General features: G+C 39.9%; 1 protein-coding gene across 5 annotated transcripts in view; it reads right to left on the bottom strand.

Annotated features, from left to right (window-relative positions):
- Positions 1-487: 487 nt before the first annotated feature.
- The window catches only part of CBFB (core-binding factor subunit beta), a 41,138-nt gene continuing 24,088 nt past the window's right edge, over positions 488-17,537 (bottom strand). For 2 of the 5 annotated variants that reach the window (XM_048078685.2, XM_048078682.2), the window contains 2 exons: positions 13,614-13,709; positions 488-1,442 (listed from right to left, as the gene is read on the bottom strand). In XM_048078685.2, coding sequence (XP_047934642.1) covers positions 1,374-1,442; positions 13,614-13,709 — 165 coding nt within the window. In that variant the 3' untranslated portion in view covers positions 488-1,373. Of the gene's footprint in view, positions 1,443-12,995; positions 13,056-13,582; positions 13,710-17,537 lie in introns of those variants that run through there. The other 3 variants (XM_048078686.2, XM_048078684.2, XM_067004703.1) reach the window with 2 other exon arrangements.

Genomic DNA, 17,537 nt, shown 5'->3' with positions numbered 1-17,537 from the left:
AAACACTGAGATTAAATCACTTATATTAAAAAGGTATCCACGTGACATTTTAATTAATCAGGCTGTACACCAAGCACCACAATTTTGACAATGCCAGATGAATGACATCACATTTCCAATCAGTTTTCTTCAAATATTGGACGCAATGAAAAATTTGGAACAAATCCATTTGCCACCACCCCAAACAAAACAGAAATAATTCACACAAAATCAGCTCACCCCAAATCTTACCCTGTTAGAAAATGCAATATTTACTGCAATGTAGTCTTAATTTGCATAAGATTTGATAGAAGTGTCCTATGCACAGTATGAAATTTTCTGCGCACCACCTCATCTCAACTTTTCACCATTCAGCACAACTTTACAAAAAGCATAAGATATAAAATATACTTAAAGCAGCTATCTTAAACATGATTTAATACATATCACCTTGGCAGCTGATCACTTTTATTCCCAGTTTAACACGCTGTTGAATCTGATTGTAGAGTTGCAGTATCCCTTTTTTTTTTTTTTTTTAAGAACTATTTAAAAAAATCCCTGAATAAAACAGAAGCCAGCCTGCGACTTCCTATGAGTTTCAGTAAGGTACTATATACAGGGGTATAACAACCGCCCAAACTCACTTAATACAGAATAAAATCTAAGATATCGGGGCAGAATGCATTAATGCATGAAAATATACATTTTAAGATTTTATCATTTAAAAAGTGGAACCAATGGATTGTTAGCAGTTAAAAGAATACTGCAACTGTAACATTTACAAACCCGGAGTTTGAAACCTGATTCCAACAGCACTGATCCACTGGGTTTAAGCTTGGAAATAATGCAAAAATAATGTCAGCAGTTTTTAGAAGGTCTTACAAATTAAGAATAAAAGAAGACTGAAAGAAAGATAAGAATGCATATCTAAAATAAAGCAGGAGCACAATAAAGACGATCAAAACTCCAAAAGCCCATATTAAAAAAATTAAGCTTGGAATGCATTGGCTTCCAGCAGTTTACAAAAAAACAACAAAAAAGTTTTTAATCTGTAATATCTTGACCTATTTTTAAGTGACAATTTTTATTACATTGAGAAAAAAATGTTCTTATAGCTGCATAAGTTTCCATTTCACTAAAATAGTGCCAACAAAAATAAGTTTGCATAGAAAAACAAAATTTCAAATTGCCACTGGCTACATGCTTAAAATGGGAAATGCAGGTATCGTAACATAAACATAGTGCAAACCATGGCAGTTCATGGTGATTTTGACTGCCGCAGGTCAGGAAACAGACCATAAGTATACCCAGTTATCACAGTTTCTGGTCTTTATTAAATCCTTTGCCAAGTAGAAGCAATGTGTGCAGACCCATGGCACGCCTGCTGCTGTTGATTAACGTAGTTTGAGATCATCACCACTTCCTAGGTTCGATCCAGGACTAGGGTCTTGTTGTCTTCTTGCCTGCATTAAAAAACACACTTTTTATCACCAAGAAGTGATTTTGAAGTAATCAGTTTAGTTCATTTCTTAGTTATTAAGCACATGACAACAACCATAAACAATTTTACATCAGAAACTGCAAGTTTGAAGCAGTAACCAATGCATTTGTTGTTAACAAGACAATCATTCTTTAACAAGAGAATCATTCATTCTTTCCCCCTCAATTTAACAGCCCCCCAACGGGCAGGGCTCCCCAGGGAGCAGTCCCACACCGTCCCCCTCTGCAGAGGGGCTCAGAGCTTCGGCTCTGCCCTGAGCTGAGCCTCAGAAACCCTCCTGCAGCCAGGCTGAGGCTCGTCTCAGCACAGTAAGGCAATGGGGTTTCATGTCTCTTCATCCGAAACACATGTTCTTCGGTGTGAAATTCCCTTCTGTTAACCTTTCCTGTGAGCATTCTCAGGATCGAGATTTTTGAGGGAAGAGCTACAATGCCAAGATGGCAGAGATTACATCATTCCCAAATAAACCTCCCCTCTGGATATTCATGCAGTCAACATTTACTTTAGCTTTTCCTGGAACAAAAGCTTATAACAACACAACAGTACAATTTCATCTATATACAAACATTTAAACAACTCTTAAGATTTTGAGTTTTACTGCAGCATGTTTTTTTTTCCTTTGGTACACCTGTAAAGTTAGCAATAACACAAAACTTGAGAAAACTTTGGTACTTATGACTGAGCCCCTGTATAAAAGAAAGTGATATCAGTTCTCCTTTAAGTAAATGATTCTGTTAAACAGTTTGAATTGATGGCAATTTAAAGAGAAAGTTAAAGATGGTCAGTATTAATATCCGTTCTTGTAGAGGACCCATACTTTACCTGAAAAACAGACATACATGTATCATAGATGCCTGCTTCTCCTCCCAGCACTACCAATCCCCAGACGCACACTTTGCATCCCAAGTGTGCTGCATTTCCTCTAAGGCAGCAGGCATTTAACTGTCAGCCACTAAGGTCTGCAGCGGAACACAAAAAAGAGGGCCCAACCTGACCCCAGCCAGAGACCTCGTGCGTCATCTCTTCTGCAACCGAACAGTACGTTCCTCCTCTGGTTCGCGTTCATAACATGAGTATTTTGATTTTTCTCCTCTGTATGCATGCAGGCTGCTTTCAAGTAGCGCACACAAATGCAGATAAATACTTAAAACCCATTCATATACTTCAATTTCAAAGCAGTACGCCTATTCTGGGAACGTTCAATAGATGCGAGCTGTACTTTTAAGACATGTTAGTATGGACACTTTGATTTAATTTACAGGGTGCACAGCTGGCACCTTGGCCTTGAAGTACCACTGCAGCCCAAACAGTCCCAGGTTTTCAGCTGGGGAAGTCATCGCTGCAGAAACATTATTTGGCATAGCTCTGAGTTTCACCAGCTGCAGCAACCTGCCGCATTCAGGGCTTCAAAATAGCATTCTTTTAAAAAAAAAGCTGAAAAAACAACCACCAAAAACAACAAAAAAAGCAACCCAACCCAAAAAAACAAATAAATGACCCTTCCCTCCTTCAGAAAGCTCTTTGTGCTTTGGTGGAAGAGGCAGGACAGACTCAGTGGGGGCAGCTGAACCGGGATATGCACAGCTTAGGCAATTATCAGGTTCACACGATGCCACCGAACAATACGGGCGTTTCAGCTAAGCAGTGACTAACAGTGACACGCCGGCTGCTCCGAGATGCTCCCTGGGCTCTTCTGAGTCACATTTACTGACACAGAGGAAGCCCTCCCGCCGCAGCGGCGGTTAGCCCAGTTCACAGCACGCTGCTGCTTCCCTCCCATGCTCAACTGCAAGCGAGCCGCGTCTGCCAGCTCCCAAACCCTCTGGCCTGGCCTGCCAGCACCATTTTCTGCTGCTTTCCCTGCTCATTTCTTCCTCCCTTACCTACCATTCCTCTCATCTGGCTAATTTTACACTGCCAGCACAATTGGCTGGCTTCACCCACAAGGAGTCTTGCTTCCATCTGCTTTTAAATACTTATTTCAAGTCACATTTGCCTTTCCCGTGCAATGATCCCATTCCGATGGGCACCAAGTCCATTAATAAATCCCTCTACTTGTCAGAATGCTTCCAGAGAGGATGCTCCCTCCTGCACCCTCTTGGTGGTCATGTTGCCATTGCTGATTTGGAAACACGGTCACTATTTTCAATCTCACAACCAGTATCTAGTACATTTGTGTGTCCAGTACATAAACAGGAATGCTGTTGGATTTTAGATATCCATGGGTTAGATCTTCTCCCTCTGTTCCACTGACGCAGGCTATACCCTGAGTGAAGGAAGCAACCTTTTGCCTACGCGCAGAACACCACCGCCATCCCTGTTGGTGCACAAACCCACAGGCTTCTCAGTAATCGGAGGGATCACTGTAGCACAAGCAGTTGCAATCATGTACAGCACTCGAGATTTTAAATGCTAATGAGCACACTCCTTCCAGCCACTCAAGCAACTTCTGCAAACTGCCTTCTTAGCAGATATGCAGAATTGTAGGAAACAGCATTTAATTGCGATTCTCGTGTTATTTTCAAAACACGAATCATTCAGCTTTTTCAGTAATACCGATAGGCAAAGTTAACAATGAACACCATGCTTCAGTTTTATTTTCTTCGACAGAAAACCAAACTGGGATGTAATGATTTTTCTGAACACAAAATGGTTGTTCTGCAAGTCCAAACAGATGCTTCCGCACTAACTTCAGAGCTGTACTAAAATTAACAAAAGGATAACAGTTCCACTTTGCATGCATTTCTCCCACTGACCAGATCGTGCCAAGATTTCTTCTTGTTTTAACTGCCTCCCGTTTCTTCTAAGAAATAAAGGCATGCAGTCTTTACATGTTACCATAATCCTAGTTATATTCATTTATTTACTTATCAATTTTGTATTCAAGCATATTTTACACTTACTAGAAAGAGACAGCAAGTTAACTGCTGCTCTCTCTCTGCCTTGAAAGCAACAAGAGCTGCTTCTTCAGCAAAGTAATCATAAACACGGCAATTTTATTGTCAAAATTCAGTGAAGACTCCAAGGTAAGGGCATATGGTTGCATTTATGCTTCGCCTAAAGGGGCCTTTCCTTTCAAACCATATGAAAGAATTCACATGATTCATGCGATCGCTGCTACTTGAAGGGTTCAGTAGTGGCTTCTGCAAACAACTACCAGATTTGCCCTTTCAAGCGTTATGCAAAAGGCATGACAAATTACCCTGAAATGTACTGAAAGAAGTCATTACAATGTCTTATAGTAGCACATGTGGATAAAGGTGTAATTTTGCATTTCAGTAAGTGGGGATTTACATGCGCAACTCCTATGTGTTGGAATGACAGTTCTGTCTCAGAAGCCCTCATCTACTTGTGCTGTACCACTGTGCGGGAATGCACGTGGAACATGCTTATTCTGCCAGACACTGTCCCACCAAGGCACACGGGCACAGTATGAATGACTGCAAGAGTGCTTTACATGCTAGAAGCACCATATATCTATGTAAAAACTACAAATACTCATGAAGAAGAGGAGAAATCACCACATAGGCGGACAACAAGCACACTAAAGCATCAGGAATTAGGTGATGTTTTTGGCCACGGACAAAGGGCAAAATACAGCTTTCATTAGAAATGCCCCCAGATTCTTAACACCCACCTGCATCAGGAACGCGACCACCAGCATAGCGGTATCTGGTAGGTCACCTCAGCCTATCAAAGGAAGTTCTTTTTACGGACATAAAAATGGCAATTTCCAGAAATCTCTCATTTTGGGTCCCATACACTCTAATCAATCCTCTGAATTGCAGCATTCACTGTAATTTTTGAAATGCATATCTTATGAAGCCCTGCAGAAGTAGGAGAATTGCTCTCTATGAATAATGAGCTCAGCTCCTCAAAGACCAAGACTTGTTTCAATTAAGATGCATCTATCTTTGCCACGAGGAAATGGAGTACTCTGCCATGAGTCATGCGTAATGAGTCATGAGAAAACAGTAGTTATTCATCTTATCTCAGCGTATTTCAATTTTCAGTCAAATACTGATTTTAAGTTTGAAGGAAGACTACTCTGAACGTTACTCATCTGAAAGGGTCACAACTATTTGCAGGATAAACTTGTAAATACTACACAGACCCCACGGCAGTTGGAATTTTCCTGAAAATGAATGCATTTTAACCAGTTCTGCCAGTTTCCTTCCAAATATCCTGAAATTGAATGGTTAAGACAAAGGACATGTTGGGAGTTTCAATACCCAAAAATACTTCGCACTCAGCTTTCAGCGCATGAAGCCATGCAAATCTTCTGCAATACGGAAGGAATTACAACTGGCCACGAGCCATTTAAAACCTCTAAAGTAGGAGACGGCATGACGACTGACTGCAAGAATTGCAGGAACTTGTTTGGCAAAAAAAGACATTTCAAAGCCTCCTATAGTATGCTATTCTGGATTTATTTACACTGAATTCATCTGCTGACACCACAGGGGTAATAACACACTAATAAACAAGGTAAAAGTTACTAACAAGAGCAGTTTGAGTTGATGGTAAACAACAGCAAGAAGCAAACACGATGATACCTTTGCACCTAAGCTCCCTTCAACCCTGCATCTCTGAGCTCTTCCCAAGCCTAAGCATGGGCTAAAAGTCATTTCAGGAGTATGATGTAGTAGGATCTGTATTTTATTAATTTTCTTCTCATTAAATTAGATAGCTTGAAGTCATCAAAACATCAGCTTACAGTTGTGAGTCTTTTGGACAGAGATCACGCTGGAGCATTTACAATAGGACACTTGGGTAAACCAGATTTAAGAGTAATGGCAACTCAGGAGGAAGGCGCACCAGCAGTTCCTCCAGCAGCCAAGGCAGTCGGACACCATCCTCCTCCTGCTGTTGTTGGTCACGCTTTCAGTACTCCCAGCAGAACTGCTTAAGCTGGCTTTGAGTCTGTAACTACACCCTACTCAAGAAAATAATGGAATAATGCAACTGAATACTCCTATTAGTCCTGTTTGCACCAGCTCGCGATTCCTCCATGCCTAATTTCATTCACTCCCCTCTGTCAGCCTGAAACCCTGCAGCAAGCCCTCTGCAAATCCTCAGATGTGACTTGTCAAGCACACGTGTTGGGTGGGAGTCACTGATGAGAACAATCCATACCCACAAGTTTCTCCCTCCCTTGGGCATCCTGACTCTCTGAAGGTTTTGGGGCACAGCTCTGGGACATACCTGAGAAAACCACCTCCCTTTACCAGGAGTTCAGCAGGAACAGATAATGGGACACTGGTGGAGGGGAAGGGAGGAAGGGAAGAAGAAACAGAGATAATTTGAAGAAGTGCTGCCACAAAGAGTAGCCTAAATAAAGCCGTTCCATGTACAACCCCACTGCAATTCTTTAATTGCATTCTGGCAGCTCCATCCTGCTGAAGCAGACGGTGCAGATGCATTATGTGCCTTGGCATCCATCATCTATAATTTACTAAATAAGTGAAAAATCAGGCTACGTTATGAAAAACTAAACAGTGAACATTTGGATTCTCTTAGAAGGTCTGTTAACCTCCTGAAAAGGATTTAAAAAAAAATTTGAGAACACATTGCAAATACTTTTCTGAAAAGCATACAACCGCAGGACCAAAAGGAAAAAAACAAACCAAAAGAAACAACCAACACCCAAACAAAGAACCAGAAGCAGAGAGAAAAATGCTTAGAGAAATACTTAGAGACTTCACAGCCCGCATCCAGCATCAGCAGTTGCTTTGTTTGCCAGCCCTAGCCAGTTCCACCTAAAACCTGGGATGAAGTAGTCACCTTGATCTTTTTTAACTATGTCAAGCACCACTTAAATTATTCCAATAATGGAAAATTCTTTCAGATTTGGTAAGAGATGTAGACATTTGAAGTCCTTACAGAACAACTACTGTTACAAACTCTATACTCAACGTGCTATTTTATTCTTGCATCAATTTTCATTGCTTTTTCTGCTCACTGAAAGGCAAAACACAGTTTTCTTGACAAAGATTAAAATCATTTAGCACCTACCTCTGTCAAGACTTCATTTCAAGCTTCCAAAGATCTACTTCCTAGAACCTAAAAGTGTTGTGTTACATGCTGAGCCTGCTCTCACCAGCAACTACTACAGGGCTGCAGAGCACGACTAGACCAAGTACACGCAATTTAATAATGAATTCCAAATTCACTTGCCTGAAGTCCTTGCAACTGTTTTATCTTTGTTTAAAATCTACGACGATGCTACTGATTTTAGTACTCCATACTGGTAACTGGACTGAAAAAAGCACATGAACAGAGTAAGCTCTTAAGAGCTGCAAGTACAGCCTAGTTAAATTTTAACTTTTGTTTGAAAACTTGAAAAAAGCTTAAAATGCTTCCTTTTAGAAAGTACTGTTTGAAGGCTGGTGTAAAGGTTATAAATTTATAATTAATATTGATTGCCCCCAGACAGTATTCCTCTGTTGCTCAGCCCCTTTCTAACCTTCATTGACTGAAGGAAGATGCTTATATTACACTATTCCCTGATTTGCAAAATTGATCTCCTCTGTACTATATCCAGCATTGATTCAGTAGAGCACAAATTGTTTTTTCCAATATATGCATTCCCTAGCACTTTTGCAGAAATCTCAGCTGTTTAGAAGTTCTTGAGAAACGATCTAGTCATAACGTTACCAGCCTACTGGTACTGCATGCACATCACAGGACCCTTTCAGGCAACGTATATTCACACGCACGCGCTTTAATGCCTTTCTTCCCCTCAGTTGTGCTGCATACATCTTGAATATCAACAAAATTTTCTCTACATACACACACGCATACACCAAGTCTGCACTACCCACTGTTACCCAGTAACCGTATGGGTTGCTTTCACATCCAAAAAGTTTTCTTAAAGTTTAGACTAAATGACATAATTTTAATGTCATTTTGGAGAGTACACAATTAGTAGTAATTAAGTTCATTCCAGATTAATTTTTGAGAAAAAAACTCAAGTCAGAGTGTGATGAGGAACAAATAGGAAAAAAGAAAACTGACTGCAATACTGTATTTTCTACTGAAGCAAGTTGTACCCTAACAAAATACCCATAATTAGGGCATTTGTTTACACTGGTAGTTTCATCTTGCTTCTTTTCCTTTAAGCAGGGAGAATAACTTCACTGCCTAGAAGCTTGGACAACAATGAGGCCTACTACTAGATTTTGTTTCAATTGTGAACTGTTTGCTTTAAAAAATGTGGTGCTTTGTATTGAGAGGGATTTCTAGTGGAAGAAACAACAAAAAGTTTCAAAACATTTTTTTTCCCCCCAGCAAAATGTGAAGGTTTTTTAAATGAGAATTTCATGCAGTTTCCTAAAATGGCTCTGCTTCGCCATTAATGTTATTTATATTTAGCACAAGACCACAAACAGACAAATTGCTAGACTACGCTGTTTCAGGGAAGAGCAGATCACTCTGCCTCTCTACTTGCATTATTGCTAAAACAAAAAGCATGGCAGTAAGATGGGAAATGAACACAAACTAGAAAAATATTATTACATTTCAAAAATGCCTGTAGAACAAATTACGTCGGAAAACTGACAACAGATCCAACCCACCCCCAAATAAAACAAGCTGTAGAACGCATTTGGCTAAGCAGAAGAGAAAGAGTGGGGCACGCTGCGCACTCAAATAACTTTTTGTTTCTGTTTTAAAGCTATCGTTTGCCCTACCTAAACAGTCATAAGAAGTACCTAAAAATATAGCAACAGACAGGATACCCTCTACTCTTTATTCATTGCTGAAAATCCACAGCTTGATACTTTTTCTTGATACTTTTCGCTCCAGCTGGCAGGAGGCACCTGAGGGCTGCTCCTCCTGGACTGACCACGGGCTGTTACTTTCAAGGTATCCCAGCTTCACCAAATGAGGGCTGTTTAAATCTCTCAAAGTCATTCTGAACACATTTTGCTTCATGTTACTACGGTCAGAATGCTGAATAAGAAGCAAAAAGTTTTTACTGGAAGACTCGAGCATTTCTAGACAGCAACCTCACGGTAATTTCCAGCAAGCATTTCTTATCGTGACACTGCACTCTGGTCATTCATACCGAAACCACACCAAACAGGAGCGAACACTGGTATTGTCTCTCTTGCCCGAGAAAAAGGGATAAAGAGACAAAAATCATCATCTGCCTCGCTGCCATCCCTGCTGTCTCTTCAGTCTCTTCTGTTTGCTTCCCTCTGTCAAACAGAGTACAAGTATTTCAAGTTCGTATACCTGATTACTGGCATCAGTTCCCGAATACGGGGCTAAAGGATGGCCTTGGACCAAGTTCACCATGGTGTGGTGCTTGCTTATGGAGACAGAACGTGGCCTTCAGCTGGTGTGAAGTCACTGAACAGTGTGAGTTTGCCAAGTAGCTCGGTGCTCCCAAGCTTATGAAACTTCAGACATTTATTTCTTACAGTAGGCTTTACCTGGGGATAAGGTCTTCCTTCACGTGTATTATTAAATCCTTACTGTCTCAGCATGCTAACATTTTTGTAAAGAGTGAAAGTCATTAGAATATATTATTAATTTTGAAGGCAGTAATTAAAAACACTCTCTGACTTCAGAAGCATCTTTGAAACAAAGGAGTTCTGAATGCAGTGAGGCAGGATTTGTGGTATCCGATGTGACCAACCTATATAAGCTGACAAAAACCAAAACCATCTCAGATTCAGAACTGAAACATGTCGCAAGTATAACAGGACACATTTCAACTCATTTTAAACACATTTTACTCAAAGCCTTAAAGCAAAAATTCCTAAATCCATCCACACACAAGAGTAATACATCCTACTTACATTAGGATGAATGCTATAACTGGACCAAAATATGATCACTTTTGGAAAAAAATCAAGCATAACCTAGCAGCCACTACTAATTCTGTCCTCAAATGCAAAGGATACATTCATTAAAATAAGGATCTGTTGTACTGAAGTCATCGATAGAAGGTACAGTATTTGCTGAAAGGAGTGCAAACTTTCTTCTGTTGGCCTCACAGCACTATGGAGATTTTTTTTTTCCTTTTTTAAATAGAGAGGACACTTAATAATGAAAATTAGAATACTAATCATTCCTAAGTGTTACTGCACTTGCTATTTTTCCCCTTCAAAGTATAACCATACAAATCTCCAACTGCCCCACACAACTGTTTTAAACTGTTCAGGAACTTTCGCTGGGATTGCTCCTAGTCAATAATATACCACTTTGCTTTAAAAGTCTACAGACAGACTTCAGATAGGGAATCTTTTCTACACAGAAAGCTGTATAAATAAAGAATTGAGTCTGATCATTTTCATATGCTGCCAGGCTTTGGACGGATGAATGTTTCCAAAGAGCTGGCGCCTCTGTTTTGGGTAGGAGTGGGTGGAATACTGCAGGATTCTCCTTCCCTCCCCCACTGCAGCAGAATCTGGTCTCTATTAAAGCATTTCAGCTCTAATTCTACAGTCAAAAATCTGCTTTTATACAGACAGTGTCGCAATTCCTCAAGCAATCCCTAATGCTGATGCAATCCTGGTCCAAGCCTGGCAGTTCCAAGTTTCACTGTCCATGCCATGCTTAGCAGGAAAAAAAATCTGAAATTTTAGTAATGATGAGATGTGCAGATAACATCAAAAAGTCTATGCTGTGGGGAACTCCATCTGTATGTAGTGTAACAAAAATGCACTCGTAATACTTAAAACTACCTTTTCTAACTGCCCTCTAAAAATCTTCAAGTACCATCTCTGTAGTGCAACCAAAGACACAGTTTGAACTACTGAAATTACACAAACAGTCCACAATACAGTTTGGACTAACATTTTGTAACTGTCAAACCATACTTCTGAGCTGACCAAGACTGTACGCACGGGAAAATTCAGAGGCCGTAAATACAACAAACACAGCAACGTGCATTTTTTCATTCTGCTTACAAGCTGCATTAGAATACAACTGCAAAAAAGTCACCCAAACAATGATTTGGAAACCTGATTCCTCCTGAGGAATGCATTATTGCAAGTCTATTCCCCAGGCCTCAGATCCTGATTTTTATGCAGTTTTGACACCCGGAGTGAAAAACCTCATCTGTAAATATTCTAGATGTGTAGCCAGGAAGTCTTCCCCCAAACATACAAATAAGAAAATGTAAATTTAAAAAGTCAGACCTACAAGTAACTCAGGAAAGATTGCTTGGTTAAACATATTAAACATGCACAGTAAAATAACAACAAAACACACATAACAAAATGTATTGCAATTAATAAAAAAATTCTCTATTTGGTATCAAATAAGTTTGAAGTTAATTTGGCAATTCATTTTTATTCTGCTTAAGCACATTTCAAATAATTTATTTTTCCTTTTCTTCCTTTTTGTAGGTGATCCATGCCAGGGCTTCAGAGATGGACAACATCTGTTCTTGTTTTAATAGAAAATGGGTACTGGAAGCTAATAACGACATCGTTGAGTAACAACTGGCTGCTATGTTATTAAAAGCAAGAGCATTTTCAGAAGTTATTGAGTCCAGTTCCTGCAGATGGCCAGGGTTGTTGGTTTTTTGTACCTCAGTGTCACAAGCTTTGATGTCTGTTGTGAAGCCCCAGATGCTTGGTATTACCTCAATCTCACTGCCAATTGAAAGTTTCTATGCATCTTAGCTGCAAATAAGGGGTTTCTACACTTGGAGGAAAGAACAAGTCCCACAGAACTGCAAAAAAAGTTATTCTAGGAAGCCTTTTGATATTTTAAAGCTTCAGCATTCAGCAAGCAGAGTAACAGGAACAGGTAAGAAGGGCATGGTAGAGGCAAATGAATCAAGCAAAAGTTGACATATAAATTAAGGTCAAAGATGTAAAGCTGGTCTTCAAGTTCCTACTGTGTTAAAATTAAGGCAGGCTGCCTCAGATCTGCATGAAGAGCTTTAAGATTAACTTCCTTCTGAACTCAGCTTACAAGCAGGTTCCAGCTACGATGTGACTGGAGACAAAATGATCCAGGTAGTCTTGCTTTTACAAGGATCCAGTGGTAGAGAAGCTTTAAAGGCAAGGATTTTAGTTTTGCAACAGCTGACATCTGACCTAGCCACATCAGCATTTGCAAAAGAACACTGGCCACCTCTTCAAAGTGATGGTTATTCTTCTCTGCATCTCTCTTCCCTCTCATTGTCACGCTCAACGTCTTCCATTCTCAGTTGGAAGGAAGGAAAGCCTGCTCAACCACCTCAATTATCAGTGAAGATGCCAGAAAAAAAGCAGTTTAGCAGTATAACAACAACAAAGCTTTCTAAAACCCTGAGGAACAGCAGATTGGTCATGTTTGATTAAGGTCAGACCATACTGGATAAAGCAGGGAGTAAGAAGGAAAGTTAGCAAAGGAAATAAATTCAAACTCCTTCTGTCTTATCCTATCCTCTGCTTGACTGACAGGCTGCCTTAACTTGCCTTGGAAGCTCTCCTTATGTACTACTCATCCTCTTCCAGCTCCTGCCTTACTGACATCTTAGAGCAGCTGGTTTCCATTCCTGTTTCTGGCTCCTCTTCTCTAGATCCTAGTAATTTCTGCTCTCATTGAGGGAAAAAAAGACTGCAGGCCCCTAAAGAAGCAAAGCACAAGGTAGTGGGAACTATACCACTGAAAGGAAGGAAAGGAGTGAGACCCCCCACCATTAAGAACAAAGTGAGAGGAAACTAGAGTTTGACTGGTATCTGATTAAGTTAATTGGTCATGTTTTCCGCACCATGGAACAGCCAGCTAGCTACAAAGTTATCTGCCAGCAGCTCCCCAAGCCTTTTCTGCATCCATAGGAAATGCATGGGAGGCAAATGATGCCTGTATCTGCCATCAAAGCATCCTTTGACAGAGAGATGGCAGCTCTGCGAACAAGTATAGCCTCACAGCTTAAGTACCCACCAAAAAAAAAAAAACAGATCATCTACAGAAAGGAATGTTAGAAATTGTAGATTTCTCATAAACTTTGAACGTTCGGAACTCCTTCTTAGGAGAGTTTAAAGCAACACATTTTGCGATTTTTACACGACAAAAACTGAACAACAAAATCCACAACATTGTACACACAGACAAATCAATGCAAACAATCTAAAGTTTTGGGAAAGTACTAACCAGTTACTGACAGCAGCTGTGAAACCCTCACCTCCATTTCCTCCCGATGAGACCTGTCTCTATCCTCGAATTCGCGAGTTCTTCTCCGAGCTTCTTCAAAGGCTTGCTGTGCCAATGCATCCTCCTGCTACCAAAACAGATGACACAGAGTGACACAAAAAGCAACCCTAACTTCCACTGGACTACATTTTGTTTAAATATTGGGAATCATTTGACAGCAGCCAAGACTAGTGTCCCCTACAGAACCTGCTAGAACACAGATGAGTTCAGGAATTGCTCATATAGGTTAATGAATTACTACCTACCTTCATCACTATGGCAGATGTAACCAAAGCTGCAACACAGCTACTACTTAAATGCATTTTCAAAGGAGAACTGCTTTTCAACAGTAGTTTAAAATACTGTTTAATTGTCTGAAAGCTAGAAATTCTCAGAAGTTATATGAAAGAGGCAATACATTTTATCCTCCTCATAAAAGTCATTTTGAAGACAGCATTCACGGGTATATTGAGACAGTTCACTGACATCATGACATACATAATGGCAATTTAATTATCTTCCTTTGAAAAAAATAAAAAGGTATTACCCAAGTTACAGACCAATTTAATCTTTCATTTTATTGAAAGCTACTGAAGGTGTGCCAGTACAAACATACTTCATAATCCTTACATAGCATTTAAATTGTTCAGGTTTAGCTGCAAAATGCAAAGCAGAAGTTATTCTTTCACTAATTTGTACGTATGCACATACAACACAGAGGAAGCCTACAGCAACCCTATTGTTTATTTTTAATAGTGGCTTATGCATGGGAATATGTTTAATGCTCAAAGGATCAACAAAACAGTAAGTGATAAACTGTATTGTCTTTCCTCCCTCATAACTTTCCACCTATAATTAGTGCTAACTCTGCTTATCACTCCCACATACACACAAATGTTATTTTCAAGTCTACAATTCTCTTCAAAAAAAAAGAAAAACCCTAACCTTGACTGCGAGAGGACAAAAACATTGTGAGAACTCAAAGTTTTAGTACGCCAAGGGATTAAGTGCATAAATTTTTTAATTTCAGATAAAACATCTCTAGTTTGAGAGAATGTTAAATTGCTTTTTTTGCCAACGGCACAATCATGTACCCTGAAGCTACTTTGTGAAGTGATGTGAATGAGTGCCCCTCGTGGCCTAACACAGTTAAATACAAACAGCTGTCAGTCAATAACTGCACAGCCAGCTCCCCAGAAAGCTATGCTGAAAGGCAACATTTAAAGCTGCCCATAAGGTAGATTTGACACTACTATTTTTAAAAGTAGAATTCAGTCCTTTATAGCTATATCTTAATGCTTATGCAGCATGTAACAACCAATGTCAGACAGCAGAAAGTTTGCTCTTAATGACACAGAAGGATAGAGATAAAATAGGTAGGTTTGTGTCTCTGATGCCTGCAGAAAAGTTGCCTTGTTTCTAATTTACAAAGCTACATAAAGTGTCATTAGTACTTTTTTTGTGGGGTGGAGAGGTAGATTTAAATAAAAAAGGATTTTTCTGTACAAGATTTCTACATTTTTACCATCATTTGAAGCGTAATAAGAAGCTAACACAGCCTCAGCCAGGATATTTTTAAAAAATGTTCGTAACCAAAAAAATACTAAGTTAGAATTTCAGAGAAGAATCAGCATGTTACTGTGTTGACAACTGAAAAACTGGTTTACTAAAGTCTAAGAAAGGGGAAGAAGTTACATTCTGATGCTTCATCGTTAAGTAAAAAAGAGAGATCTGCTCTGGTCTTGGTGATGTGTTATGAGAGAAGTTAAATGTGTCAGAATCTCGTACAACACGAGTTTAACCACCCTTTTTCAAATGTCACCCAAATCTAGTAACTACAGCCTAGCAAATTTTGCAGTATGAAGCCTATAAATATTAGTTTTATTCAGTAAAAATGCTCCTGCTATGAATCTACTAATAAAATGAATATGCAAGCATGAACCATATCAATGTGAGAACAGAGCAAAACAGCCCCAAATCAGAAAAAAAATAAACTCAAGAGACTTACCCATATCCCCACCTACCAATCACCAGAGTCCAGTAGGAAAAGCCTTTCTAAGGACAATAATTTATAACTACAGAAACTACATAGCAAGAATGTGGTGTTACGGAAGAGAGACAAAAGCACTGAGGATGTAAACAGTCTTCTAGTGAGGCTCCAGACAAATAGCAAATTCAGGAAAGTTTCAGACCCAGGTGGAAGATACCCAAGCACCTATGTGGAGCTTTATGTGCATTAGCCCACTGAAGCCTCAAAAAGCAGCTGTGAATCAGGGCCTCCAGTAACAAAAGGTAAGGTTGCTTAGCAGGAATACACGAACGGATTAAATAGAAAGAGCACTAGCTTAAAAGTTTCAACTGAAGTACTTTATTATGCATGCAGCTTTCCTTCCTGAGGTATTTTTTGACCTGCTCAAGGATAGCATCATTTCAAAAACTGTGACAGCAAGGAAAAATCGTAGCTGATTCAGTATTGGTTATTAAGTAGTGTTAAGAGACAGGAAAATGCAAGAGCATTAGATTTGTGTAAGGCAAGCTTACCCAAAAACAGCAGGGGTGTGGGGGGGGTGATGAACACTGGTAGGACCTCACATGACAAAACAACAGGCACCACAGATACTATGCCACGTATCATGAAGCACTTGAACCAGTTCTGACACCAGTGTAATTTTGGGATCAACGTTGACAGTTAGATCAATTGCCACTAGCAGTATGAAAACAGTTCTAGCAGAGGAAGCAAACGGCAGATACAGGAAAAGGGAAACTAAAGAATGTAAGAGACTGTTAGCATTGCAAACCTTGGGGAAACGTGTAGGAAAACAATTGAAGTTTTTACATCTATTACATTTTCAGTATTTTTTCCCCTCTAACTTGCACTTAACGTAGCCTTAACTAGTTATGCTAAGAACCACTTAACTGCTAACTGCTAAGAAGTACGAATTGAAAATAAATTACACACGTGTAACTGAGTGCAAGTGTATCTCTGCAGATACCCTATGCAATACCTCCAGCTCAGCACCCTGAACTTGAAACACAAGAAAGCACTGACATCTGAGAGTGTGCATGCTTTTTTTTGGTGAGGGAATGTAAAAAAATAAATAAATCATATGCTCAGTGCACAAATACTCTCTGAAGACAACAATACGGAATTCTTAAGTGTAGTTGAAACCAAGCATGCATGTCAGGGAGCTAAAATAATCGAAGAGCATGCAAAAACATGTCATGAAATTAGATGAGAAGCACTCAACCCGCAGGTCACTTGACCACCCTTTCTTGCTGGAAGGGTGCCCACATTTTTCAGGAGCTATCCAGTTCTGGAGAAGGCTGACGCTACCTCCTCCTGAACACACGTCCCTGTCGGTCTGCTCTCAGTTCTGAGATGACAGGCACGGACCAAGAAACGTGGGATTTTTCTTGCACAATCCTCAGGGGTCCACATCTGACCTTGCTGTGTAAGCCATACAATCAAAAGGAGTTCTAATCCGTACAGCCTATAGCAGGTACTCTTTTTTTAAAGAAAACACTGCTGCAACGGAAATGTAGCTATCTCAAATGCTGACACCCAGCCTTGGAAGAAGCGAGTGCCATCGCTAATAGCAGCACTCAAGGGAAAGCTTGGTTCTGCAGCTTCTCCCCCAGATTAACTAAAGGTGGCATGCTAATCTGAGAACAGTCCTACCATCTACTCTAGACATCCTGAAGAAAGCACCCAGGGCTGTGACTATTTGAAAGACATGGTTTTGACACAAAGTACTTGCATTTAAACCAGGGCACAGTCACAGTAACACGATCTCACTAATGCGTTAATTGGTTTCTGAAGTCTGGGAGAGGCAAGGCACCGCAAAGCTTGCAACTACACATCTCCACATAAAAATCTGATTTACATACTTCTAACTCTTGAACGGAAACTAATTAA

Source organism: Anser cygnoides, chromosome 12 (assembly GCF_040182565.1).
Source record: "Anser cygnoides isolate HZ-2024a breed goose chromosome 12, Taihu_goose_T2T_genome, whole genome shotgun sequence".
Taxonomy (NCBI): Eukaryota; Metazoa; Chordata; class Aves; order Anseriformes; family Anatidae; genus Anser; species Anser cygnoides.
Note: the sequence above shows the minus strand (reverse complement) of the source record. Positions and strands in the feature narration are given on the sequence as shown.